The sequence below is a fragment of the Rattus rattus genome, chromosome 8 (assembly GCF_011064425.1).
Source record: "Rattus rattus isolate New Zealand chromosome 8, Rrattus_CSIRO_v1, whole genome shotgun sequence".
NCBI classification, from domain to species: Eukaryota; Metazoa; Chordata; class Mammalia; order Rodentia; family Muridae; genus Rattus; species Rattus rattus.
This window is the reverse complement of record NC_046161.1, coordinates 53,708,270-53,736,262: the sequence shown is the minus strand read 5'-3', so window position 1 is coordinate 53,736,262 and position 27,993 is coordinate 53,708,270. Positions and strand designations below refer to the sequence as shown.

At 37.2% G+C, this 27,993-nt stretch overlaps 1 protein-coding gene and 1 long non-coding RNA gene across 7 annotated transcripts in view; one reads left to right on the top strand and one right to left on the bottom strand.

Annotated features, from left to right (window-relative positions):
• The window catches only part of Myo9a (myosin IXA), a 191,584-nt gene that overhangs the window by 44,030 nt on the left and 119,561 nt on the right, over nt 1–27,993 (bottom strand). For 2 of the 4 annotated variants that reach the window (XM_032909329.1, XM_032909330.1), the window contains exons 24-29: nt 26,246–26,565; nt 24,018–25,598; nt 21,472–21,553; nt 20,757–20,969; nt 9,798–9,910; nt 2,273–2,415 (exon numbers count right to left, since the gene is read on the bottom strand). In XM_032909329.1, coding sequence (XP_032765220.1) covers nt 2,273–2,415; nt 9,798–9,910; nt 20,757–20,969; nt 21,472–21,553; nt 24,018–25,598; nt 26,246–26,565 — 2,452 coding nt within the window. The remainder of the gene's footprint in view (nt 1–2,272; nt 2,416–9,797; nt 9,911–20,756; nt 20,970–21,471; nt 21,554–24,017; nt 25,599–26,245; nt 26,566–27,993) is intronic. The other 2 variants (XM_032909331.1, XM_032909332.1) reach the window with 1 other exon arrangement.
• Nucleotides 1–27,993, top strand: part of LOC116906591 — a 109,482-nt gene that overhangs the window by 53,783 nt on the left and 27,706 nt on the right. Inside the window, exons 1-2 of one of the 3 annotated variants that reach the window (XR_004388750.1) lie at nt 11,743–11,817; nt 26,333–26,622. This is a non-coding gene — a long non-coding RNA (uncharacterized LOC116906591). Of the gene's footprint in view, nt 1–11,742; nt 11,849–26,332; nt 26,623–27,993 lie in introns of those variants that run through there. The other 2 variants (XR_004388751.1, XR_004388749.1) reach the window with 2 other exon arrangements.

The window sequence follows — 27,993 nt, the reverse complement described above, 5'->3', positions numbered from 1 at the left end:
AATGGGTCAATTTGCATTCTTCTACATGCTGACCTCCAGTTGAATCAGCACCATTTGTTGAAAATGCCACCTATTTTCCATTTGATGGTTTTAGCTCTTTTGTCAAAAATCAAGTGATCATAAGTGTGTGGGTTCATTTCTGGGTCTTCAATTCTATTCCACTGATATACCTGCCTGTCTTTGTACCAATACCATGCAGTTTTTATCCCTATTGCTCTGTAATACTGCTTGAGGTCAGGGATGGTAATTCCCCCAGAAGTTCTTTTGTTGTTCAGTATAGTTTTCGATATGTTAGGTTTTTTTGTTATTCCAAATCAATTTGTAAATTGCTCTGTCTAACACTATGAAGAATTGAGTTGGAATTTTGATGGGGATTGCATTGAATCTGTAGATTGCTTTTGGCAAGATGGCCATTTTTACTGTATTAATCCTGCCAATCCATGAGCATGGGAGGTCTTTCCATCCTCTGAGATCTTCTCCAATTTCTTCCTTCAGAGACTTGAAGTTCTTGTCATACAGATCTTTCACTTGCTTGGTTGGAGTCACACCAAGGTATTTTATATTATTTGGGACTATGGTGAAGGGTGTCATTTCCCTAATTTCTTTCTCAATCTGTTTATCCTTTGAGCAGAGGAAGGTTACTTTGAGCTAATTTTATACCCAGCCACTTTGCTGAAGCATTTTGCTGCATATAGGAAGCACATCTTAGAGACAAAGACAGACACTACCTCAGGGTAAAAGGCTGGAAAACAACTTTTCTAGCAAATGGTCTGAACGAGCTGGAGTAGCCATTCTATTATCAAATAAAATTGACTTTCAACCAAAAGTTATCAAAAAGGATAAGGAAGGATGCTTCATCATATTCATCAGAGGAAAAATCCATCAAGATGAACTCTCAATCCTAAAAATCTATGCTCCAAATACAAGGGCACCTACATTCATAAAAGAAATCTTACTAAAGCTCAAAGCACACAGAACTTCAGACCAATTTCATTTGTGAATATTGACACAAAAACACTCAATAAAATTCTTGCAAACCAAACCCAAGAATACATCAAACGATCATCCATCATGATCAAGTAGGCTTCATCCCATAGATACAAGGATGTTTCAATATAAGGAAATCCATCAACATAATCCACTATATAAACAAACTCAATGAAAAAAAAAACACATGACCATCTCATTAGATGCTGAGAAAGCATTTGACAAAATTCAACACCCCTTCATGATAAAAGTTCTGGAAAGATCAGGAATTCAAGGACCATAACTAAACATAGTAAAAGCCATATATAGCAAACCAGTAGCTAACATTACACTAAATGGAGAGAAACTTGAAGCAATCCCACTAAAATCAGGGACTAGACAAGGCTACCCACTCACTTCCTACTTATTCAATATAGTACTTGAAGTCCTAGCCAGAGCAATCAGACAACAAAAGGAGGTCAAAGAGATACAAATCGGAAAGGAAAGAAATCAAAATATCACTATTTGCAGATGATATGCTAGTATACTTAAGTGACCCCAAAAGTAGTTCCACCAGAGACCTTATCTTGAAGAAGAAGAAGAAGAAGAAGAAGAAGAAGAAGAAGCAGAAGCAGCAGAAGCAGCAGAGAAGCAGAGAAGAAGAGAAGAAGAGAAGAAGAGAAGAAGAGAAGAAGAGAAGAAGAGGAAGAAGAGGAAGAAGAGGAAGAAGAGGAAGAAGAGGAAGAAGAGGAAGAAAAGAAAAAAAAATGAAAACCGACAATAATAAAAACCAATGTCCTATCTGGTGTTTAAATGCCTGAACTCAAATCCAAATATTAGGTCTTCTCATTTCAGTATGTGTAAATAGATGACTTCTTTTACTTTGGTGTTCTCAACAATCATACGAATACCAGAAAAATTGTTCTTAAAATCAGTAGATTTAATATATATACATATTTATTAGGGTGTACCTAGCAACTCATTAATGAGCTAATAAATCGCTATGAATATTATGTATTTATTAAATAAATGAATAAGGCCAGACCATTACAATTTAGAAAAAAAGGTTAGTCCAAGATTCATCGTCACTGAAGTGGTTGTGCTTCACTGTTCTATGCCAGGTATTCTTGGAGCATCTCACACAAGTAGAGTATGCCTTGTTTTATTAAGGAAGCACTTACCAATACTGGTCCTAACTTATGAAAATATGATTCCAACGGGAATGTCATTCTGAAGAAGAAAGGCACAGTACATTTTCAGAATGATTAACAAAAATTAGGAAGCTCTACCCTTTGTCCATATTTACCATCAGAAAATGGATGAACAGGTGTCACATCTGAGCCAGCAAAGAGTGATGAGACCTCCGACTGGGGAGCAGGTTTTACTCTAGTATTCTTCTTCTCTCCTTGTTTCCCTTTGGCCCAGAATCTCATCTTCGCTCTCTGGGGTCTGTTTTTAAAACAAAATAAAGGTAAGGTGGAAATCAGATGTCTCAGTAATACTTGTGTATCTTCTTTTAAGCATTTACATACTTTTTAAGCTTTATACATTTTTCATTTGTAGTCATCTATTCCAACTTCAGTATGTATTGGGGGGAAGGGAAACACTGCTGGACACATGCTAGGCAACAATCTACGGAGCCACACTCCCAATTCATCTTGAATATAAAATACAAAATTCTGAAATTTTAAGTCATTTGATAAAACAGCCCCAAAGCAGTGTAACAAACATTACTATCTACCCAACTGATGGCCAACTGCCATCTATTTATTTCTCTATCTCATGTGTAACTTACAATCAAGAATACTGTATAGTTTTGCATGACCTCCTGTCCATTCTCTGCTTGCTGCTTGCTGTGCAAGATGTAAGAACTTCCTTGATCAAACTGTTACACCTCCTCTCTCTTCCATGATGGACTCTTTTTTTTTTTTAAATTGGATGGTTTATCTATTTACATTTCAACTGTTATCCCCTTTCCCAGTTTACCCCCTAGAAACATCCCATCCCAACCTCCTTCCCCCTGCTTCTATATGGGTGCTCCCACCCAACCACATACTCCCTCCTACCTTCCCACCCTGGCATTCCCCTACACTGTGGCATGGAGCCTTCCCAGGACCAAGGGCCATCATCCTCCTATGATGTCTGACCAGGCCATCCTCTGCTACATATGTGGCTGAAGCTATGGGTCACTCCATGTGTACTCTTTTGTTGGTGGTTTAGTCCCTGGGAGCTCTGGGGGATCTGGTTGGTTGATACTGTTCTTCCTATGGATTACAAACCCCTTCAGCTCCTTTAGTCCTTTCTCTAACTCCTCCACTGGGGGATCTCATGCTCAGTCCAATGGTCGGCTGCGAGGATCCACCTCTGTATATGTCAGACTCTAGCAGAGCCTCTCAGTAGACAGCTATATCAGGCTCCTGTCAGCAAGCACTTCTAGGCATAAGCAATATTGTCTGGGTTTGGTAGCTGTATGTATATGGGGTGGATCCCTAGGGAGGCAGTTTATGGATGGCCTTTCCTGCAGTCTCTGCTCCAAACTTTGTTTCCATGTCGCCTCCTATGAATATTTTTGTTCTCCCTTCTAAGAAGGATTGGAGCATCCATGCTTTGGTCTTCTTTCTTCTTGAGCTTCAAGTGATCTGTGAATTGTATGTTGAGTAATCTGAGCCTTTGGGCTAATATTCACTAATCAGTGTGTTCTTTTGTGACTGGGTTAGCTCACTCAGGATGATATTTTCTAATTCCATCCATTTGTCTAAGAATTTCATGAAGTCATTGTTTTTAATAGCTGTGTAATAAAATCAGGAGCTGGTTTTTTGAGAAAATCAACAAGATAGATAAACCGTTAGGCAGACTAACCAGAGGGCACAAATTAACAAAATCAGAAATGAAAAGGAAGACATAAAATCAGAAAGTGGGGAAATCCAAAAAATCATCAGATCCTACTACAAAAGCCTATACTCAACAAAGCTGGAAAATCTGGAGGGAACGGACACTTTTCTAGACGTATACCAGGTACCAAAGTTAAATCAGGATCAGATAAACCACATCTTAAACAGTCCTAGAACTCATAAAGAAATAGGAGCAGTCATTAAAAGTCTCTAGCAAGAGAAGCCCAGGACTAGATGAGGTTAGTGCAGAATTCTATCAAACCTTCATAGAAGACCTAATACCAATACTGTGTCCAAACTGTTCCACAAAATAGAAACAGAAAGAACACTACTATGAAGCCACAATTACACTTATACCTAAACCACACAAAGACCCAACAAAGAGAACTTCAGACCAATTTCCCTTATGAATATCAACACAAAAGTACTCAATAAAATTCTCCCAAACCGAATCCAAGAACACATCAAAACAATCATCCATCATGATCAAATAGGCTTCATCCCAGTGATGGGGGAAGGTTCAATATACAGAAATCCATCAATGGAATTCACTATATAAACAAACAAGAAAAAAAACCACATGGTCATTTCATTAGATGCTGACAAAGCATTTGACAAAATTCAACACCCCTTCATGTTAAAAGTCTAAGAAAGATCAGAAATTCAAGGCCCATACCTAAACATAGTAAAAGCAATATACAGCAAACCAATAGCCAACATCAAACTAAATGGACAGAAACTTGAAACACTAAAATCAGGCACTAGACAAGGCTTCCCACTCTCTCCCTACTTATTCAACATAGTACTCGAAGTCCTAGCCAGAGCAATCAGACAACAAAAGGAGGGCAAAGGGATACAGATTGGAAAGGAAGAAGTCAAAATATCACTATTTGCAGATGAAATGCTAGTATACTTAAGTGACCCCAAAAGTTCCACCAGAGAACTACTAAGCCTGATAAACACCTTCAGCAAAGTGGCTGGGTATAAAATTAACTCAAACAAATCAGTAGCCTTCCTCTACTCAAAGGATAAGCAGGCTGAGAAATTAGGAAAATGACACCCTTCCCAATAGTCAAAAATAATATAAAACACCTTGGTGTGACTTTAACCAAACAAGTGAAAGATCTCTATGGCAAGAACTTCAAGTCTCTGAAGAAAGAATTTGAAGTAGATCTTGGAAGATGGAAAGATCTCCCAGGCTCATGATTGGCAGGATTAATATTAGAAAAATGGCCATTTTGCCAAAAGCAATCTACAGATTCAATGCAATCTCCATCAGAATTCCAACTTAATTTTTCACAGAGTTACAAAGAGCAATTTACAAATCCGTTTTGACTAACCAAAAATAAATAAATAAATAAATAAATAAATAAATAAATAAATAAATAACAAAAACTACTGTCAACCATAAAAGTTCTCCAGGGGGAATCACCATCCCAGACCTCAAGCAGTATTACAAAGCAATAATGATAAAAACTGTAATGTATTGGTACAGAGACAGGCAGGTAGATGAATGGAATAGAATTGAAGACCCAGAAATTAACTCACACACCTATGGTCACTTGATCTTTGACAAAGGAGCTAAAACCAGCCAGTGGAAAAAGACAGCATTTTCAACAAATGGTGCTGGTTCTATTAGAGGTTAGCATGTAGAAGAATGCAAATAGATCCATTCTTATCACCCCGTAGAAAGCTCAAGTTGAAGTGGATTCCGGACCTCCACATAAAACCAGATACACTGAAACCAATAATGAGAAAGAACCTCAAACACATGGGCATTAGAGAAAATTTCCTTAACAGAACACCAATGGCTTACACTCCAACATCAACAATCAATAAATGGGACCTTATAAAATTTGCAAAGCTCTTATAAGGCAAGACACTGTCATTAGGACAAAATGGCAACCATCAATTCTACATCTCATAGAGGGCCAATATTCAATACATACAAAAAACTCAAGGAGTTAAGACTCCAGAGAGCCAAATAACCCTCTTTAAAAAATGGGATACAGAGCTAAACAAAGAATCTCAGCTGAGGAATACCAAGTGGCCATGAAGCACCTAAAGAAATGTTCAACAGCCTTAGTTGTCAGGGAAATGCAAATCAAAAAAAAAACAAAAAAAAAAAAAAAACAGCCCTGAGATTCCACCTCACACCAGTCAGAATAGCTAAGATCAAAAACTCAGGTGACAACAGATGCTGGTGAGGATGTGGAGAAAGAGGGACACTCCTCCATTGTTGGTGGGATTGCAAGCTGGTACAACCACTCTGGAAATCAGTCTGGAGGTTCCTCAGAAATTTGGACATAGTACTACCTGAAGACCCAGTTATACCACTTCTGGGCATATACCCAAAAGATGCTCCAACATACAATAAAGACACATGCTCCACTATGTTCATAGCAGCCCTATTTAGAACAGTCAGAAGCTGGAAAGAACCCAGATACTCTTCAACAGAGGAATGGATACAGAAAATGTAGTACACGATCGACTCATAACCCGTTGGAACTATAAGTCAGCATAACCTTTTCCTTCTATAAATTGCCTTGGTCATGGTGTCTTATCATAGCAACAGGAAAGTAACTAATGCTACACTGAGCTCCACCTCTGTACCTGGTTTTTCTTTTATTTTAAGACAGCATTCCAGGATGACCTTAAACTCTATAGGTTGAGGCAAGCCTTTAACTTGTGTTCATCCTAGCTTATCTTCAAGTAACTGGGATTAATGGTCAGTGCCAACAGGCTGGGCAGTTTGTTACACTTATCTATTTCTTTTTCGTGATACATAAAGCTCTTTTTTCATGTAGATCAATGAAGCACACTAAAATAATAGCAGTTCACATAACCATGTACTATGTATTCTAACTTTGTACTGGGGGAAGGGGTTCACTAATCTGTATATTAATTTGTGAATGAATATACAGATTGAATTTGAAAATGTTCAATGCCTACTAGGTAACAAATCCATGTCTTGTTCCGGACTTTAGTGGAATTGCTTTCAGTTTCTCTCCATTTAACTTGATGTTGGCTATCAGCTTGCCATAACTGACTTTATTATGTTTAGGTAGGTCTTTTGTATCCCTGATCTCTCTAAGACTTTTATTATGAAGGGGTGTTGAATGCTGTCAAAAGCTTTTTTAGCATCTTATGAGATAATCATTTGGTTTTAATCTTTTAGTTTGTTTATATGCCTCTCTGGGATAAAGCCTACTTGATCATGATTCATGATGTTTTTGTTTTGTGTGATGAGTTCTTGGATTCAGTTTGAAAGTATTTTATTGGGTATTTTATATTTTTATTGGGTATTTTTATATATGTAATTCTTTCTCCTTTTTGAATTTTGTGGTTTGGGTATCAGGGTAACAGATCTCAAAAAATGAAATTGCCAATATTTTTCTGTTTATATTTTGTGGAATAATTTGAGGAGTATTGATTGGTATTAGCTTTCCTTTGCAAGTCTGTTAGTATTCTGGACTGTCTGGCCCTAAGCTTTTTGGAAGAGGAGTGTCAGGAGACATTTAATAACGCTTCTATTCCTTAGGGGTTATAGTTCTTTACTTAAATTATTTATTTGATCTTGATATATTTTTGGTAAGTGGTATCTATCAAGAAAATTGTCCATTTCTTTGAGGTTTTCTAATTTTGTGAAGTACAAGTTTTTTAATATGTCTTCTACTGCTGGTAAGAATGAAAACTTGTACATCTATTTTGGAAATCAATATGATGGTTTCTCAGAAAATTGTCAATGGGTCTATCTCAAGATCCAGCTCTACCACTCCTGGGCATATACCCAAAGGACACTACCACAAAAACACTTGCTCTACTATGGTCATAGCAACTTTATTCATAATAGCTAGAAACTGGAAAGAACCTAGAAGTCTTTCAACTGAAGAATGGTTAACGAAATGTAATAATTTACACAGTGGATTTTTACTCAGCTGTTAAAAAAAATAACATCATGAAATTTGCAAGCAAATGGATGGAACAAGAAAAAAATCATCCTGAGTAAGGTAACCTATGCCCAAAAAGACAAACATGGTATGTACTCATCTATAAGTGGACATTAGTTGTAAAGTAAAGGACAATCCACAGACCCAGAGAGTTAAATAATAAGGAGGGCTTGGGGACAGGAGGAGTCAAGCATCTGTGTGAGAAGGGGAAATAGAATAGATATCATGGGTAGACTGCAGGCCAGAGAGCACATTAACAGGAGGGATTAGATGTGTCAAAGATGGAGGGAAGGAGTACTTGGCCGACAACTGGAATTGGGGGGCATTTCAGGGGCAAGGAAGAAACCTAATGCAATAGAAACTCCCAGAAGTCTACGAGGATGACTCTAGCTAAGACTTAAAAAGAGGGTAGGTCAGGGAGATATGGAGCCTGAACTGGCAATCTCCTGTGACCAGAAAAAATTTCCAGTTGAAGAATTCGAACATCAACCCAGCCTCAAAAAGTAAAAAACAATTGTGAGCCAACTTTTGGGTGCGGAACTGAACACAGGTGCTCTAAAAAATCAGTAAGTACTTCTAACTGCCAAGCCATCTCTTCAACCCTGTACTCTTTATGGAGTACTTAATTTAGGCCTCACGCTTCCAGCAAACACTCATGACTGCTGCACCTCACCCTAGCCCTCCCACAAGCAACTTAAAAGAAACAAAACTATTTTCTAAAAGTCTTTTTCTTTTGTTTTCTTGCTTTTGGGAGTGTAGGGAGATTGAGACAGGGTTTCTCTGTATAACAGCTGTGGCTGGCTATCCTCAACTCGAAAGTATTTTCCTAAAACAATTTAGTGCAGAATATATTACATATATTACAAGCCTAAAACTGAAAAATATCAATTTCATCCTTCCTAATCTCTCACCTTTTACAATACAGTATAAGTCACATAATGATTAAGAAACCTCCCCCAAATCATATTGTTATCCACATAAGAGGATAAAGCTCAGTGTGTGTGTGTGTGTGTGTGTGTGTGTGTTTGCGCGCGCGCGCGCGCGCGCGCGTGCGTGCGAGCAAGCGAGCGTATTAACGTACTTAGCAATACTACTACTTAGTTCTTAAAACTTAAGGCTAAAACCATGGCAGCCATCCTCCAGTAACTTGTCAAAATAATAAAACACAAAGGGAAAAAGGAGCGCCACCTACTATCTGTTCTCTATGCCTTTAAAGAAACATGGAGGTATTCCTTTGGCCTCACACATGCACATCTATAAAGGATGAAAATTAAGACATCAAGGCAATGAGCATTGTTTAAAAAAAAAAAAAAAAAAAAAGAATGCCTCACAAGTGGCATTCTTTTATAAAAACAAGAACTGTATACAACACCCAGCATGTCAAAGGGCATCATTATAAACAAGCAAGATAAGGGCAAGACTCTTTCCAAGAGAGATGATGTAAAAATTGATCCTGTTAATCACTCCAGGAGACAGCTCTCTTAAACAGGCAAAAGGAAATGATCAGGAAAACGAAACAAAACAACAACAATAAAACCCAAAATTATCTAAAGTACCACTGCTCTACCAAGAGAAGTGCACTACATGTATGAGAACAAACAGAAAGGTTAGTTGCTGGAGTCTATGGCCTGTAAATTCAAGACTTAATGTACAAAGTGAAATAAAAGGACCTAGACTGTAAAGTGTTTTTCTTAAAAGCAAATTGCTTAATTTAAAAACTTAAATTATTAAATAAAATCATTGAAAGTATTATATTAGTCAGGGCTGGAGAGATGGCTCAGCTGTGGAGAGCACTGGCTGCTTGCTCTTCCAGAGAACCCCGGTTTGTTGCCCAACAACCACATGGCAGCTCAGAGCTGTCTATAACTCAGTTCCAGGGTCCAGGGGACCGACACCCTCACAGAAACACACATTCAGGCAAAACATCACTGCCTATAAAATTAAATAATCTTTTAAAGAAACACCTAGTATTTCTTTATATACCTCATACCTTATGTCCAAATCTGAAGACTTCTGTCGTCCTGCCAATTTTGTAATCTCTCCTTGAGACATAGCCTTATGAAGCCTTGCTTGTTCATCAACTGAAGAAAATCGTTGTGACGTCTGTAGGAATTATACATGGCAAAAATTTAAAATCAAGTAAACATAGTAGCATGACTGACTTAACTCAGTAATCATCAGTTCACAGTCACTGGCAATTCAGCAAGAACTCAACAGGAAGTGAGGGAAACAGTCAAGACCATTCAAAGACAAACTCCAAAGAATCCAAATCTGAGAAATAACACAGCACTGTTTTGTACCTTTTTTTAAATTATTTTTATGGGTTATAGATTATTGTTATATCCAGTCAAAGTTTAAAAGAACTAGGCTACAACAGAAGAAAAAAATCACCTATGTTCTAAATTATAAATAATTTATGTTATCAAACTATCTTTTCAATTTTATGTACCCTCCTCTAAGGACAATTTACTTCTGAGAATTGTTATTCAAGTAATTTTCTTATATTTCATCTGTTAATGTATCCATTAGCCTTCTGATATGCTTGGCTATGGCACAACGTCAGAAAATACCCAGAGCTGTCATAGACAGATGTCTGTGGCCATACAGTGTACAGGAAATCCAGATCTAATGCATAAACAGTCAGACAGAATGGTTTTTAAAACAACTGATAAGAAGTAGGTAGCTTATACCTGCTTCACTTACTGCCGCAAGATATTACTTACTAGTTCCTGTGCTATGACAGAGAGAGGGGAACCCCGGGTGAAATTCTACACTCCTTGAGCTGAACACATGAAGCAGATAAAAGCTTATAGCAATCCAAGCACCTAGTGACCAAGTCACAGTGTTGGGAAAGGGAGAGATGCACAATAGAAGAGATCTGAGATCACATAGGATTCCCTTTCGTACTTGGATTAGTACTAATCAATAGTGTTGTGTGTGAAAACAACCCAACGCCAAGGACAGATCTGGAATGATTAAAGGTAAGGTTAGTAATGATGCTGGTGCCCAGAGCCAGGACCTCAACTCTGTCCTGCATAGGCCACTATAGGACACAAGTGAACTTGCCTCAGTAATCAAAATAATTACCCCTCAACTGAGCACTGTTTGGGTGGACGGATTTTGAAAGACCTGAAAGAATCAGACTGTTTCCAGAACAGTTATATTCCAGAACTGGAATATTAGCAGAAAACCATAGTATACAGAAAACTGAGAGTGAAAAAAATCCCTCAACTAGCCAGAAAAAAAAAATCATAATGTAAACTATTAAATTTTAAAAAGTGAAAAGTAGGAATATAACAAGAAGAAAAATCAAGCCATTTAGATTAACTGAATTGTTCAATCAGAAGGATATTAAAATAGTAATTATAATTGTACTTTACATGGATAAAAAAGGGAAATGGAAAATTTATGTAAAATTCCAGAGATACCACCTCAATATACATCTTAAAAAAATTCTACATATTGCCTAATTACATTTCTATAAAGTTCTAGAATAGAGTGAAGGAGGAAATTGAGTAGAAACATGAGGGAACTGATGTTACAGAAACCTTATTACTTGAAACATACATTTCATAGTTGTATACATAGTCCTCGAAGAGCAAACTGTCAACTGAAGGTCTGCACATGTCACTGCATATACTAGACCTCATTTATAAAAATGAATAAAAAGTGAATAAATCAATTATCAAGTTAATAACAATGCAATACATTCAATTTTACAAGGATAAAAGATGTAGCACTTAATGTAATTCAAAAGAGTATATTCACTATCTATAAACTATGTTCCTCAAAAATACATTAAAGTCAAATATTAATCCAACTCTAGATTTACATGGGCATTTATCTCTCTCTTGGGGGAAAATGTGGAGGCTTTATTTTTGGTTCATATTCATTGAGATTACCAATCAGCAGGCTTACTGTTTATCCTTGTTTAGGACACAGAATACACATATTGGCATGGCTACAGAATAAAACTGAAGAGGACTGATTATGGGATACAGATATTGAAGGTGAATCAAGATTTCAGAAAGAAAATAAAGTGTAAGTCTTAGAGATCCTCAGTCCATAAAGTGTTTAGGCAAGCATGAGAGCATGAAGACCTAAGCTCTAGCTCCAGAATATAAATATTTGTTGTTGGTGGTGGTGGTGATGATGATGGTGGTGGTGGTGGTGGTGGTGGTGGTGATGATGATGGTGGTGATGGTGGTGGTGGTGATGGTGACAGTGATGGTGGTGAAGATGGAGGACCAGGTAGGGTGGTGCATACTTCTAATTCTAGCCCTGGGAATGCAGAGACAGGCTGGTGTTTGTTGGGCAGCAGGCCCCACCAAATTGGTGAATTTCCACCCCAATGAAAGTCTCTTTTACCCAAAAACTAATGTAGACTATAACTGAAGGGCAATACCAAGAATTAATGGCTAAGCTCCATGCGAGTACTTACACATGCACTCATGTATTACAACACAAACACAAAAAAACAGTAGGTACTGGGAAGGCTGAGATTTTGCTGTTCCTAAGACAGCTGTATATAATTCGGTAAGGGAATGGAGACTGTGCTCCATGGCTGTAGGAGGTTCATGGGAAGCTTGAATTTTGTGCTAGGAAATCAGACCAGAGCAGAACTACACTTTGGATCGAGAAAGCCTTCTTCTGATACATGAACTATACATCTGAGTATTAAGAAAAAGAGGAAGTGGCTCAGAATGTTGCCATAAATTTTAAAGAAAAAAAGAAACCCATGGCTCCAGCTGCATATGTAGCAGAGGTTGGCCATGTTAGGCACCAATGGGAGGAGAAGAAGCCCTTGGTTCTGCCAAGGCTAGACCTCCCCAGTGTAGGAGAATGTCAGGAAACGGGGGGAGTTGGGGAAGGGGAACACCCCTATAGAAGAAGGGGAGGGTGATGGCATAGGGGGTTTATGGATGGGAAAGGGATTAACATTTGGAATGTAAATAAAAAATATCCAATAAAAAAAAGCGACTGAAACAACAATATGTAAAAATAAAAAAAAATAAAAACAATTCTGACTTCTGCAATCATAAGATAATAGATTGTTTAAGACTCCAATTCTGAAATAATGTGTGTTACCCATTTAAAAAAGAAAAAAGAAAGAAAGAAACTGCTAGAATTTCATCAAGGTGGACTCTGGACCTGGGCCAGTGGCTGCTGACACAGCAGATTCTTTTGAGAGGGTGGGACTCTACCACAAAGGCCTTTTATATGGAAACCATATCCACCAAGCCACTGTTGGTGCTGGCCCTAGACGATGCCTTTGCACACACACTCCTAATCTTACACTCCTAATCTTTCTTTTTTTCATTTTTATTTTTAGTTGCATGTGTGTGAGTGTAGGTTTGTACAGTGTGTGTGGGATGTGTCAAATGCTCCTGGAACTGTAGTTGGAATCAGTGGAGAGGGGCTTGGCATAGGTATTAGGGACTGAACATGGGTCCTCTGCAAGATCAGTACAAGAACTACTGAGGTGTCTTTCCAGCTCCATTGTTTTAAGTCAAAGTCTCACTACGCAGTCCTTGCTGGCCTGGAACTCACAAAGATCTATCTGATTCTGCTTCCTGTGTGCTAGGATTAGAGATGTGCACTACTCCTGGTCTCATGACTCTTATATTTCTGATATCTGGTAATGCTATTTTAAGTGATGGCATAAGGCTGCAATTAGTAAATTCTAGCAATGTAGAGGAAACACAACAAGATAAAATAACCCTATATTCCCAAACAAGAAAATAAAATTTTTTTTCCCTAAGAGGAAAAAAAAAAGAATACTGATATTCAACCTAAAAAAAACAAAAAAAAAAAAAAAAAAAAAACGATATTCAACCTATAAACTCAAGCAGCTTAAACACATAGTAACATTCTCAAACAAGAATAAAAATAACAAAACCTAGTAAACACTTGCAAATAAAAGTACATGCAAACTTCAGATTACTTGCAGGCACATAGTGAAACATAATCCCAAAAATTCTTACAATCCCAACACCTACTTTTGCCAAGAATAAAGTCGGTCTAAGGAAACTGTGTGGAAGAACAAAAGATAAAACTGGCAGTAGCCTTATGACAGACTGAAAGTAAAAGACAGAAAGAAAAGTTCTACCTGAAGCATCAACACAGAAGAGAAGCTGAGCAGAGTAGCTCACACCTGAAGTCCCAGGTTTTGAAAGGTCAACACTGAAAAACTGCTGTCAATTTGACCAGCCTTCACTACAGAGAGAAACTTCTGCCTCAGAAAATAAAGGAAAAGACCTGAAATTGCTAAAGCCATAGCTTCTAGAGAAAAAGTAAATTTGTAAAAGGATAGGAAAAATTTCTCCTTTGGACACTCTATTATAAAGAAAAAGAGCTCAAACATCCAGAATCAAAAAGTTAAAAGAGAAAAGGGAATGAAGCATTGCTTGATCACCAAAGGAGAACAAGCTTTCCATAAAGAAACTGTATTTTGTTACACTGATAGAGGAGATATTCTTAATTTTTTAATCTTATAAACCAACCCAAATACATAAAGGGAATAAATTAAAACATACAACACCTATACAAAAGTGCAATCACTAAGAAATTAAACCAAAATAAGAATCAAAACAACTTAGTCATTACTCCCTGTAACAGGTATGTCAGTATTACCCCAGTGGGCACATCTTCCTGCCACTGGTGTTGCTGTTCTTAGGGGTCCCAGCCAGGGAAGACTATTGATGCTGTATCCACCTCTGCAGCACGCACAGTGCCTTCCAACACTGTGAAAGCTAGCTGGGAGGGGGACAGCTTGCTGCTCCATGGGAGAAAGTATATATCTGATATTGTAAATGTGGTCAAGAACCCATGTCTGGGAGGAAGAGGCAAGAGGATCTCTGTGAGTTTAAGGCCAATGTGGAATAGAAGTTACAACACAGCTCTATCTATATAATAAAAACCTGTCTCAAAAAGAAAATGGCTGAGGTCACAGGTGAGTGAAGACCACACTATTGTCTTTCACCTAAACTGACAAGGCACTCCACTGTATTCTTAATATTTATGTTTATTTCCACAGACAAGTGCTATTCTCATCCTTAATCAGAGAAGCTTCTCTCTGCAGTGAAGAGCAGTGATTAAAGAGTCTCCTTGGAACTCAAGAGGCTTAGAATAAATGATAGTTGACAGCTCAACCCTGAACAGGACATTTATACTACCCACTTAAGGTCCATGGGACATTGAAAAAGAAGTGGCACAGCATAAGGAGGGGAGGGCTTATAAAATGGTTTCTTCAAGGCATGCCACAACTACAAACATGATCTTAAGGTAGCAGGGGTCGCCTGCACTGAGACTGTCAACCACCAGTCTGAGATGGGAGGGACTGATAGGGCTCAATCTCCCCATGATGAACCACTGGCAACTGATAGGTTCTAAGAAAAGAATAGTCACTGTCTTTCACAGTGTACAAAATAGTTCCAAACTTGGGGCTACATGGTTTGTTAAAATCAGTGGGCACAAAACAAAACAAAAAGGTGTGTATGTGTGTAGGAAAGGAGTCTATAGGGAAGAAGGTGGGAATGGAAGTGGAAAGGACGGAGGTAAGTAAAAGTGAGTACTGAGAAAAAAACGAATGTAATCAATAAAGTAAAATTAACCTGGAAATAAGTTACAAAGTACCAAAAGAGGGAAAGAAAAACACAAAATTTTAATTGGGAAAATAATAAAGGCTATAAAAGCAAAAATTGTCAGAGACAAGATAGATAAAGACAAACAAAAATCACTATTCCTAATACCTGAAGTTCCTAAACAAGAGACACAAAATAATAGTAAATATAAAGATAACTTCTCCAAAGACAAAACTAAGACAAGAATTTACATACAGAAAGAATCTAGTAGGTATAATGGATCATTAATCTAAAATGACCAACTCGAAACCATATCCTGAAACACCTGAAACAAAAATCTGAACACTCAGATCAAATAAATCACAAATAACAGAGAATTAGAATGGCCAAAGAATACTACATAAAGATATCTATAAAACAGCATTTTCAAAAAATTTAGGCATAGCAAGGTGAACCACTGACTTAAAATGTAAATCACTTATTTTATTAGATATTTATATTATTTTATGTATATGAATGTTTTGCTTGTATGCATGACAATGTGCATGCCTATAGGATCCTCTGGATGGGTATAAACCACAATGAAGGTACAAGAACAAGCAGTGCTCTTAACCACTGAGCCATTTCCATAGCCCCTAAATCATGGATTTAATGTAGTCAAGATGGTTCCGAAAATATCAAGGCTACAGAAAAAGAAAAAAGTCAGATGAGTTTGCCGTGTTCTAGATTTCTGTAACTGAGTTATGACTTAAAATTATTTTAAGTCCTTCCTGAGTAACTACTGACTGCTAGAAGAACTTCATCTAAGCAAATAAATTTAGTAGATCTAAGGTAAACACAAAGTTGGGACTTAAAGAAAAAAATATTAAATTATACGTTCTGACAAAGAAAAGTTCCTAAAACAGATATAAAGAAGATGAGCAATCAGAATGACTGAGAGTTGTGTCACAGATGCAAGTTAACTAGGTATTACTTAATAAAAACTAAGGTATGGTGATACCGTCCTTTAAAAAATAAGAGTTACTATGGACCGACTTACCAGATCAATAAAGATCTGACTCACCCATGAAAGGAAAATACTTTTCTATTTTATTCAAAGTGGGATTCTACTTTACAGAAAACATTTAAGTGAAGATAAAATAAAGGGCTAAGCAAAGGCATATCAAGGGAAGAGAATCAGAGATATTACTAACAAGAACCAAAAATTAAGAACTTTAAATGCGACAAGAGTGCTTCTTTAAATACTAAAAGCCAGAATTAAGAAGGAATAGAGGATTTACCTTACCATTCTCAGCTTGAGACAGAGCAGTATACAAAACATAAGGAAAACGTCAAGAACAGCATCAGGAAGAGGGAGAGATTATGGGTGTATTTTTAAACTTTATGCTATGAACAGAGAACTTTCATCAAATACTTGTGGTACATTCACAAAAACTGATCATATATACCAATTGTAAGTATTACAGACATTAAGATAAAAGCAGAAGCCAATGAAGTAGAAAATGGAAAAATAATAATAAATAAAAATGATCCCTTTTTGGAAAAGATGAGATAGACAATGACTAGTGGGCTATGGTTACTGGGCTATGCCTTGGTAGCCACACCCTTTCTCTTTTTGGCCACCACAAAGGATATACTGCTTCTTGATAGAACCAAAGCAACAGAGCCACGTGACTAGGCCTATCATTTATGTTGTTACTTCGGGTAATTTTGTTACAGAAATCTAGAACACAGCAAACTTAAAAATAAACACAAATCTGTAATTAAGAAATGGTCAGTGCGTGTGGTGGCACAGACCTTTAACAGCAGCACCTGGGAAGCAGAGCTTTTTTTGTCTCTGTCAGACATGTAATTTAATATAGGGATTTCTAAGAGTCCTAAGCCAATATGGCCTACTATAGCAAGTTTCAGCCTAGCCAGGCTATAGTAAGACACTATCTTAAAAACAAAGGGAGAGGAGTGATCGAACACAAAGATTTTTTTAATCATAAAAATACATGTTCCAGACTTCTATGTAAATAAATATTTAAAGGTAGATGAAACCAATAACTTTACAAACAACAAAAAGTGAAAGTTTGTCAAGCTGCATTAGGAAATATGTTTTAAGACCAAGTTCTTTAAAGGAAAAAAATTAGCAAGGAACTATGCCACAGCAGCAGCACTGTTTTAGGTGGTTTAAATCTGGGTAATGGCAAGGAAAAAAACTATGTGTAGAAATGTATGTTTCCTAAACTAATCTCACAGATAAATATAAACAATTTAACTAATTCAACATCTAGAAGACATACTGAAAAACTAAACACTAACACAGAAAGTTATCTTTTAAATGTACTTTAGCAGAATATGCTTTTGTTCTCCTTGGGTAAATATCAATATGGTAGACACACAATCAAAGTGGGATTAAATATCCAAGAGAATATTGAAACTGCAGTTTGAAATAGAAGCTTTCAAAAAAAAAAAAAGCATAAAAGTCACAGCAGTGGGAAACTATTAACTTTTGCTTACCCTCTCCTACAAATGATTGTTAATTAACCATCTTCAGATATAGTGTTTATTTCAAATTCCCTTTAGGTGATTAATTTGCAATTGTTTTTAATTCTATAAGATCGGTGACTTTAAAACTAAAAAGAGCAGATGGCCATTTCTGCTAAGAACTAATACCATGCTCCCTAGTTAGCAAATACTGGTGGTGATAACACCATTTCGCCCAGGGGAAAAAAATCCATTTTTTAGAAATTCATGTGCCCAATAAACTCAAATCCACTTTTGAAAACATGCATTTTGAGAATGCAATAAATTCAAAGTAAGATTCATCATCACAGTATCAGAGTTAGAATGTATGACACATTTTCAGAATCATCAGAGAAACACATTTTAAAACCATTCCTTCCCTTCCCTCTACATCCCCCTCCAGTAAATATCTACTAGCTCATTCTACAAAGCAAAGCTTCCTCATGCAAGCATCCACCAGAAACCAGCACCACCACCACCAGTTCCTAAAACAGGCTAAACAGGATAGATAGTAAGAAAGCTGGAGGTGACTGACACACTGTGCAAGAAGGTCTACAACTACGGGCATGCAGTGACTGTCAAGCAGGTGAACAGAGGCCACAACACCAAAGGAGCTAAAAGCTCCAAGCAGAAAGCCTAACTTCCTGGGTGATCCCAGCAAGAGTTCCCAGTGTGAAAAGTATTCTACCACTGACAGGACTAAGGATTGTACAAAAGAAACTCTCAGGAACAAAGCAGCAGTTATAAAGTGCTAAGTTCTTCCATATACAATAAATCTATACAAACTAGATAATGCTATATTTTCAGTAAGATTTGTTTGTTCCATACAAAATTTTAACTATTTTATATATATATATATATATATATTCACTATATATCCACTATTATAACTCAAATATAGGGCATCTTCATAATAATTACTTAATCCTACCATCAAGAGCTCTGAACTCTACTTATACACCTTAAGAGAAGAGTATAGATCATTTCCAACTTCTGCAGTTTTCAGGTCTATAACTTATTTTGTTTTATCAGGGAGCATGTTCTGTATTTTTTGTTTGTTTGTTTTGTCCTTAGGAAATGAGTCTAGCCTTCCATAAGAGATGAATATTCAGAATATTTGAGAAATCTAGAAAAATTCTAAATTGGTCTAAATATAATTCAAACATAAAAGTTTAAACCTCAAATATGTAATGACTCAAAGATCATCATAAGAGTCTTTCACAGTAAAGAAACATTAAAGATTAGAGAGTCGATTTATATAGGGAAATAAAAACTATTTCATCAACCATAATTGCTTTAGTTCCTATTAGACTTAGTTTATTAGGGTATCTATACTGTCATTTCCTAGAACAATCATAGAATAAAGCACATATGCATGTATGCGTGCGTGTGTGCGTGCATGTGTGTATGTGTGTGTGTGTGTCTTCCTCTATCACTCTACTTTTTCTATGTATCCTGGATAGCTTGGCCTGACATTATGTGGCCTCTGCTATTAAAATGCCAAGTGCTAGGATTAAAGGCACATTCACAATGCCCGGCTACCTAGTTTTTTTGAGTTTCTCACTGAATCTGGAGCGTGGCCATTTGGTAAAGCTGACTGGTCACAGGACCCCTGGGATTCTTCTATCTCTACCTCTAAGGTCTGAGGTTAAGGGCTCATACTGACATGCTTGGCTTTTTACATGGGTACTGGGAGTCTAAACTCAGGCCCTTGTCCAGCCAGCACTTTATCTCCTAAGCAACTATCTTGGCCCCAAGAATTAAACTCTTCACCCTAAGATAACTGTAAATGCAATCATACATATACTCTGTTGCTCTAATTTTGGTTCAAATGACAATAAAAGTTATATCCTAAGCCAAAATGAATATGGGTTTATTCAAACTAACTAAAATGTTTTAATTTCTGTTAAAACAAATCCATGATAAACATAACCTATTTGGTTGGGTTGGTCCAGGATGACATTTTGCTCATTAAATTACATGTGTTTGTACTTTGCTAGAGATCAGAGGCTTGCATGTATACGCTTGATTCTAGTAGTGTTTTTGAGATAGCCTGGCCTTCAACTATGTAGCTCATGTTGGTATTAAAATTTGGCAGTCCTGCCCTGGCATTCTAAATGTGTGATTATATCCATTTTAATCTTTGGGAGGCTTGGTCTCACTGTACAGTTCAAGCTGGCCTTGAATTTGAGATAATTGTGTTCCATCATGCCAGTTACATTATACAAAATTCATGTTTCCTTTCTATTACTTACCAGAAAGGAGAAGGTAGGAACTTTAAAGCTTCCCCTATCCCTATTTTTTAAGTGAACAGTCTTTCAGTTAAAGTCTGAATTTATTTAACAGGCATCTTACTTTATATACCAGGTCAGAAAACTCTGACCAGTAAGTCAAATAAAGCCATTGCCTACTTCTCTGTATTTACTAAAATGCCATGCCCATTTTCATCGTATTGTCTATGATGGCTTTCACATGTAGTGGTCAAGATTAAGTAGCGTCAAGCAACTAAAACTATGATCTACAAAGTCTAAAATATTTATCATCTGGCCTTTTACAAAAATAAAAATTTAAAAATGATTCCTACTCTAGGCTTTTATAGGTAAAATAGTCAACATTTCTACATCAGTGCTAATTAAATAACCTTAATTTTGCCTAATTTACCATTTGATATATACAATTAAAGTGCCCCTTATTTGAGTTCTATTCAATTAGACTTAGCTTTTGTTGCTGTGTTCACTGAGGCTTCTAATGTACAAGCCATTACATGGAAAAAAGCTGTGAAGGTTAGCTTTAGATTAGCAAAGACTACTCCAGCAGATCTGCTTGCTGTTTTTTCTTATTGCTGTAAAAATTACCATTTCGGAGTCACTGTGAGAGGCCTGACCCAGGCTGGATACAGGCCCTAGCTCAGAGTGAGAAGCTTGGTCAAGGGAGAGAAGGGGCTCAATAATGTCATCGTAATCATCTTCCTCTGTATCCCCCTCCCCATCGGCAAAAGTACCTCTAGTCAAGAAATCGGAGCGCGTCCGCGCCATTCGAGCTTTCTTTTTATGGGCCGGTCTGGCAACCTGCTTGACCAAATGATAAAACAAATAACACAACAATGTTTTGTTTTTGTAATTTGGGAGAAGATGCCAATGAAAGAGGGCTCATGAATGTCTGGAAACTTCCCTCCACCCCATCATGCCCTATGCCCTGTCCATTAGCAGAAGTAACAGGGAGGACCAAAAAGAACCTATACTCATTACTGTGAACAACAGATAAGGATCCAAGTTAAGTCTACACTAGTCTTCTCCATAGGGAACTAAGTTACCCTTCAGTACCACAAGTCATACCAAAATCACCTGAACAAACTGTCCTTTTTTGCTATAATTTGTACTTTTAAGGTACCGTTCTTGAGTAGTACACACCTTCCTAATTATAAAAGTCTTAGCCTATAAGCTTTTCTTTTAAAATAAATAAATGAATAAATAAATGGGTAAAAATATGGTGTTCTACCTATAAAAATAGTAAATTCCAAAATAATGTGCACCTATGCTAATGCAAAGATAAACAAGATCCAATACTTACCTCTCGTTGCCCAGGCCCTGCTAACTTAGATTTCCAAGCTGGTTCATCTTGTTTGTGGACTTGAGGATTTCCACTGTGTACACTTTAAACAAAATAAACAGGATTGTGCTTCAGTTCCTAGCAGATATTCCTAAAGTATAGCATGAATTATAATTTTGTTTGTTTTTGTTTTTGACAGTGACTCTTTACATAGCCCTGGCTCTCCCAGAACTCACCAATTAATTCTAGCCTTGGGCTCAGAGATCTGCCTGCATCTGCCTGCTAATTGTTGGGATTAAAGGCATGTGCCACCACACCCTGCTATGAATTATAACTTAACAAGACAGAACAAGCCAAAAAGGCCTAGCAAATTCTATAAATAATTTCAAATCTTAGTCAATCTCAAAATCTGATTTATTATATTTATTCTCATATTATGTGTAAGTATGTGTGCATGCAGGCATGTCTGTCTGTCTGTCTCCATTAGATAGGATCTCTCACTGAACCTGGAGTGTACTTTTTTCTTTTCTTTTCTTTCTTTGACAAGGATGACTGGCCGGAAATCTCCAGCAATGTTCCTGTCTCCACTGGTCACAGAACTAGGGTTACAGGTGTGTGCAGCCACACTCAGCTTTAATGTGGGTGCTGGAGATCCAAACTCAGGCCTCCATGCTTGGGTAACAAGTGTTCTTAGCTACTGAGCCACCTCCCAAGTCCTCAGATTTATTTTCTTATCCAATCAATAGTGTAACCAAGAATCTATATACATGATGAATTCAGAAGTCCCTGTGATAATCACTGTATATATTATACTATGATGGCATACATTTAAGAAAGGTAGCAGCAAAATTAGTTAAGAACCAAAGTAAAGGGACAGGAGGAATGGCACAGTGGTTGAGAGCATTGTCTGTTCTTCCAGAAGACCCAGGTTCAAATTCCAACACCCACATAGCAGCTCACAACTGTCAGTAACTCCAAGGTCTGATACCCTCACATAAACCTACATGCGGGCAAGACACCAACGCACAGAAAATGAAAATAATTTTTTTTTAAAGAGAACCAAACTCAATTCAATAACGAGAAATTAAAATTTTTAAGTCCCATCTTTAGGATTCTTTTCTTAAACAGGCTTTTCATATAATCATAAAATATATGATAGTGATGAAGGACTTGTTTTACTTTGGAATGGTTCCTATTGGTTACAAAAAAAAAAAAACCTTTCTGAGCTCTTGTAAGTTTTTAATCTCTAACCTTTAACACTTGAGGCTAATACTAACAATGACAGAATAAGAACTGTTATTAAGCAAAAGGAAATGTGCTCCAAACAATACAGATACAGCATTGGGTTGTGAAAGTTCAATTTTGTCTAAAACAAAACAGTGGCAAGACTATTTTATCATTAAATTTCTATGTAGAAATAGACTGTCAGACTCTGATGAAAATTTGAACAGTACCTAGATTTTCATGGCACTAATTACTTTAATTTAGTATTATGAGTTTTAAATCCATCTTTAGACTACAAACTCCTTAGGAGTCTTGACTTAACTACTAGCATCAGACTAGTTCAAAATAGACAATAGCACAACACTAGATAAGTTAATTGTTTCTCCAATAGAAATCTTTTACTTAACTTTCATAAATGAAGTCTAGGGGTTATAAGAGGTTACCTTGAACTGGGGAGACAACTCAGTGAGTGCCAGCAGTGTGCTTAATAAACGTGCATGATGTCCCAGGTTTGATCCCAAACATCAGAATTTAAAACAAACCACCTAAACCTGAAAACAGCTTCTCATAACCTCTATGAGTTAAATGCTTCTGTGGTTAATTATAAACCAAGGAAGAACCCCATTGTAACAGATGTCTGACTTGGAAACGTAAGACAGGTCGTCCGTGGAGGTGCACGCCTTCAGTTAGCAGACACAGGCCGATCTCTAGATCAGCCTGATCTACACAGCAAGTTCCAGGCCAGCAAGGGCTACACCGTCTCAGAAATAAAAAAAACACATTAACCATAAAGTAGAAGGCAATTGCCAGCAACTGATGAGAGGGAAAATAAAAGCTGTTGCATGAGTAAATTTCAGTACTGCAAGATGAAAAAAACATGTTGTATAATAACTTCTGTGTAACAACTGCTATTATACCATACATGTAAAATTTATGATACTAAGCTTTATAAGTGATTATCACACAAAAAACATAAAGACATTAATGAAGACCATGAACAGGCCAGCAGCTGTGTGAAAATATACTAAGTTCTGGAAAGCCTCACAATAACCAGTTTGGATCACTACACTTCGTAGCTCTATAGCAACCAAGACATGCTGAATGCCTGGTACACTTACAAGCACATAATTGCCCTTTACAAATGATTTCTCAATATATAAGGAAGAATATCAAAAAACGTGTTATCTACACCCAAAGATTCCTAGGATATAATTATTTATATTTACAAAGGGGGAAAATCAGATGAGAGCAGCATCCATGTACACAGAGTAGAACACAAATCACTTCAACAAACTACTCTAAGAAACTCCTCACTGAACTATAAAAATACCGATGTCACTTACAGGGGAGTAATCACATTGTCTTTTGGTGTGAAGAAAATAGGTCTCGAACTTCCCTCTCTGGATGGGTCATCAGATCTGTGGCTGTAAGAGTGAGTTGACTTAAAATGTTCTCTTTCTGTACTGCGATTATTGGAGAGTCTACAGGCAGCATCATGTTGGGTACCCATTCTTTCTGTCTTGGTTAATTCCTTGACAGTTCTAGATTGGCATGGGCTTCCTTTTCTTTCGAAGAACAGGGTAACAGGTCGGTCTTTTGGGGGTAAATGAATGGAGGGACTATCTTTTGTGGCAAGAGCTGATGGGGAACCTAGTACACCAGCTTCTCCCTTACTTGGAGTATTTTGGATATGCAGAGAAGATGGCCTCTCTACTTTTTGTCTTGACTGGTAAAAGGATGGTGCCAAGACAGAGGCCTCAGTTCGTGACTGTTCAATTGTCTTGAAAGCCTTGCGTTCCTTCTCTAAAATATCTGTCTGCTGACGAATCTGTTCCATCATTTCTTTTTCATTCTGCTGCTGTAACTGCTTTTGCCTTTTCTCCTTTTCAATATTCAGCTTTTCTAGCTTCTTAAGCACAGTACATGAAGAATCTGGATTCAAAGGAGTCACCTGACCTGAAAACTGACACTTCCTGGCTTCTCTGTTAATATCCAGAGTAAGAGTTGTCTTCAAAGTGGCTTCTCTTTCTGGTAGTTTGTTTCTTTGGATACTTGTATCTAGTTGGGAGCTTGTTTTCAGAGGTTCTTGATGAGGAATATAAAAAAATGTAGGCAGACTACTTGAAACAAAAGAGTCTCTCAGCTGAGATTTACAAGTGATGGGTTGAGAACTATAGACAAGCTTTTCCTCTTCAGTTCCATTCTTCAAATACTCTGAGTCAGAGGATGCTCCTTTTCCAGAAAACGTAGAGCTTGTCTCACTTGAGGCACTGAGGGCATTATTTTGTGAATCAAATTTTGGATTGGTAAATGTACTGGGTGATGAAATTTTCAATTCTCCATCATCTAAAATGAGGGACTCTGGTTTGCTCTTTTGGTTCTCATCACAGGTTAAAAGTTCTAAGCTCCCTTGAGAGCTCTCACTATCAGGTGTACCCTGTGGAGATTGAAGGCCTTCAGGCATCAATTCTGTAGACCATCTACGTTCCTCTGAAGGAGACATGCCACCAAGAGAACGGACTTTGAGCAATTCTAAGCTAAATATAGCTTGTTCTAATTCTCTCATTCTCCGACTTTCTCTTTTGGCCCGACCTACTTTTTTCTGATGTAGATCTTCCAATGACTTGGGCCTCTGTCTTACAATCACATCCCCCTGTAAATCTGTACCACTTTGGCTCCTGCCTCTCTCCTGTTGCTTGTCTGGAGACTCCTTTGAGAAGTCCATTGAACTCTCCCGGCTAATTCGATTACTCTCTATCACAGATTTACATTCTTCTATGGCTTTCACTCTGTTGGCAAAGGAACGATCCTCCCACTCAGAAGGGTCTGAACCCTGGATTTCTAGAGGTCCACATGTCTTGATCTGCGCCAATCCATGCTCTAGTTTTGTTTCTTTCAGCCTTTCCTCTTTTAAAGACTTATATCTATACAAAAATAGACAAAGTGGGTTATCGATAGTTCTTGGTTACCAATAAAGACAATTAAATTTACAATAAGTTTTAATAGAAATACTTTTTGAAAGTGGAATCTTGCTATCCTTAACTATGTTCAAAGTCGGCACTAAACTTCAGACTCAAGAAATCTTCCTGCCTCCGCCCCTTATTTAGCTAGGACTAGTATGTGCGTACCATTGTATTCATGAATATGTTTCTAAAACTAACTTGATTGTATTTGTTCAATTCTTTACATGAGTAATTCCTAACTGGATAGCCTAGACAAAATGTTAACTATACTAAAACTCCACTCATATCATTATTTTAATATAGTACAATAGAATCAATGTTCTTAAGGTAAAAACAAAAAGTTGACTATTTACAAATTTATAAGATTGAACCAAGTGTACAGTTTTTTTCTTAGCAGTTTTGACCACAGATCATGGAGGTTTCCAACCTGATTTAATTTAATGAACATTTATTTAACTTTTGCTAAAGCCCAGACAATACAGGTTAGAACTGGTACTTTTATCATAGTCTAGTGATTAAAAACACAATAATAAAAGTATTAAAGCAGAGGTTGAAACAAAGGAACTATGAAAACAGAAGGAACAACTGCTTCATTAAAATAAGATTACCTTTGTCGTGCTCTGAATCCTCTATATATTGACTGTAACAGGATAATTTTATTCCTTTGTTCTTTGTACTTCTTACTTTGCCTGTAGCCCCTCCATCTTGACTGTATACAGGTAGCAGCCCTGTGTCTACGCCTATAGAGTTCCCTCCATCTCTGCTGGATAATGACAGCTGCAGCTCGTAACTCCAAGTACCGCTGCCTCTCTAAGTGAGCACGCCAGGATGCTTGAAGAAGGGAAGCTGCACTAGCCATGATGAAAGCATCTTTCTCCACAGCCGCATTTCTAACTTGCTTCTGATTTAGATAGTTCCTCCAGAATCGCTAAGGGAAATGAAAAGAGAAAATGGCTGTCACATTACCACTTGTTAAATAGAAGAGGTAAAATAGGCTAAATTTCTATGTCTACACTTTAAGCATATGTAGCTAACTTGTTGGTGGTTAAAAAGTAATAGCAACAACAACATTAGCGCCTTCTATGCTGCCATTGAGTTGTGTTGATGCTTTGGTTGGTCCAGGTTTAGTCTCACCTATAACCTGCTGCTGTAGGTGTAATGGAAATTAGGACTACTTTACAGGAGGTACTGGAGATCACCTCTTCTAAGACCAAACGCCTTATCAGATGGGATCCACAGAATTGCCAAAGCCTTAAATTAAGCCTTAAATTGCCATGCTCATGTTTGTGGTTTTATACCCAACTGATGAGCCGTGTTAATGGAGGCCCTTTGAGAATGGGCAGGCCTCTGCAAATTCATCAGGAGAAAAGTTCCATAAAGTAGTGGTTGGGGATTATGGCAAAACAAAAACAAAACAAAGCCCACAGGTCAGGCTTTTATCCAAGGACACATCAAATGTAAAATAGTAAGTAAAAACTTGGCTCTTTAGAAAACAAAAGCTGTCTTTGCTTATTAAAACTGTTATTTCAAATAATCTAGTTGAACTTAAAATTATACAATTTAAAATTTTAGATGTTTTCATATTCTATAAATTAATAGGCTCTATTTTCTTTCTTTTTTTATTTATTTGTTTATTTTTGAAGGGTGTCTTCACTGTAGCTCTGACTTTTCTAGAAATGTATGTAGACAGGCTAGCAGGCTGGCTTTAAACTCCATGCAAATCAAAATCACTTTGAGATTCCATCTTACTATACCTGTCAGAATGGATAAGATCAGAAATACAAGCTCATGCTGGTGAGAATGTGGAGAAAGGAGAACACTCCTCCATTGCTGGTGGGACTGCAAACACACACAGCTACTATAGAAAGCAATATAGCCCTTCCTTATTTCAATCAATCTACCTCAAGACCCAATCATACCACTCTTGGGCTTAAATCCAAAAGAGGCCCCCATCCTACCACAAGGACACTTGCTAAAATATGTTCATAAAGGCTATATTCATAAAAGCCAGAAAGTGGAAACAACATAGATGTCCTTCAATCAGAGTGGAAAAAAATGTGGTACATTTACACAATGGAGTATTATTCAGCAGTTAGAAAAAAAAGTAACATGAAATTTCCAGGCAAATGGATGGAACTCGGAAAAAGAAATCATCCTGTGTGAGGTAACTCAGGGTCAAAAAGACAAGCATGGCATATACATACAAATAAGTGGACATTCGCTGTGAAGTAAAGGATAATCATGCTATAATCTGCAGACCCAGAGAAAATAAGTAATAAGGGTTAAAGGGGGAATACAAGGATGTACCAGGGGCAATAGAAAAGAAATTTCAAGGGTGGACTGGAGCGGGTGAGGA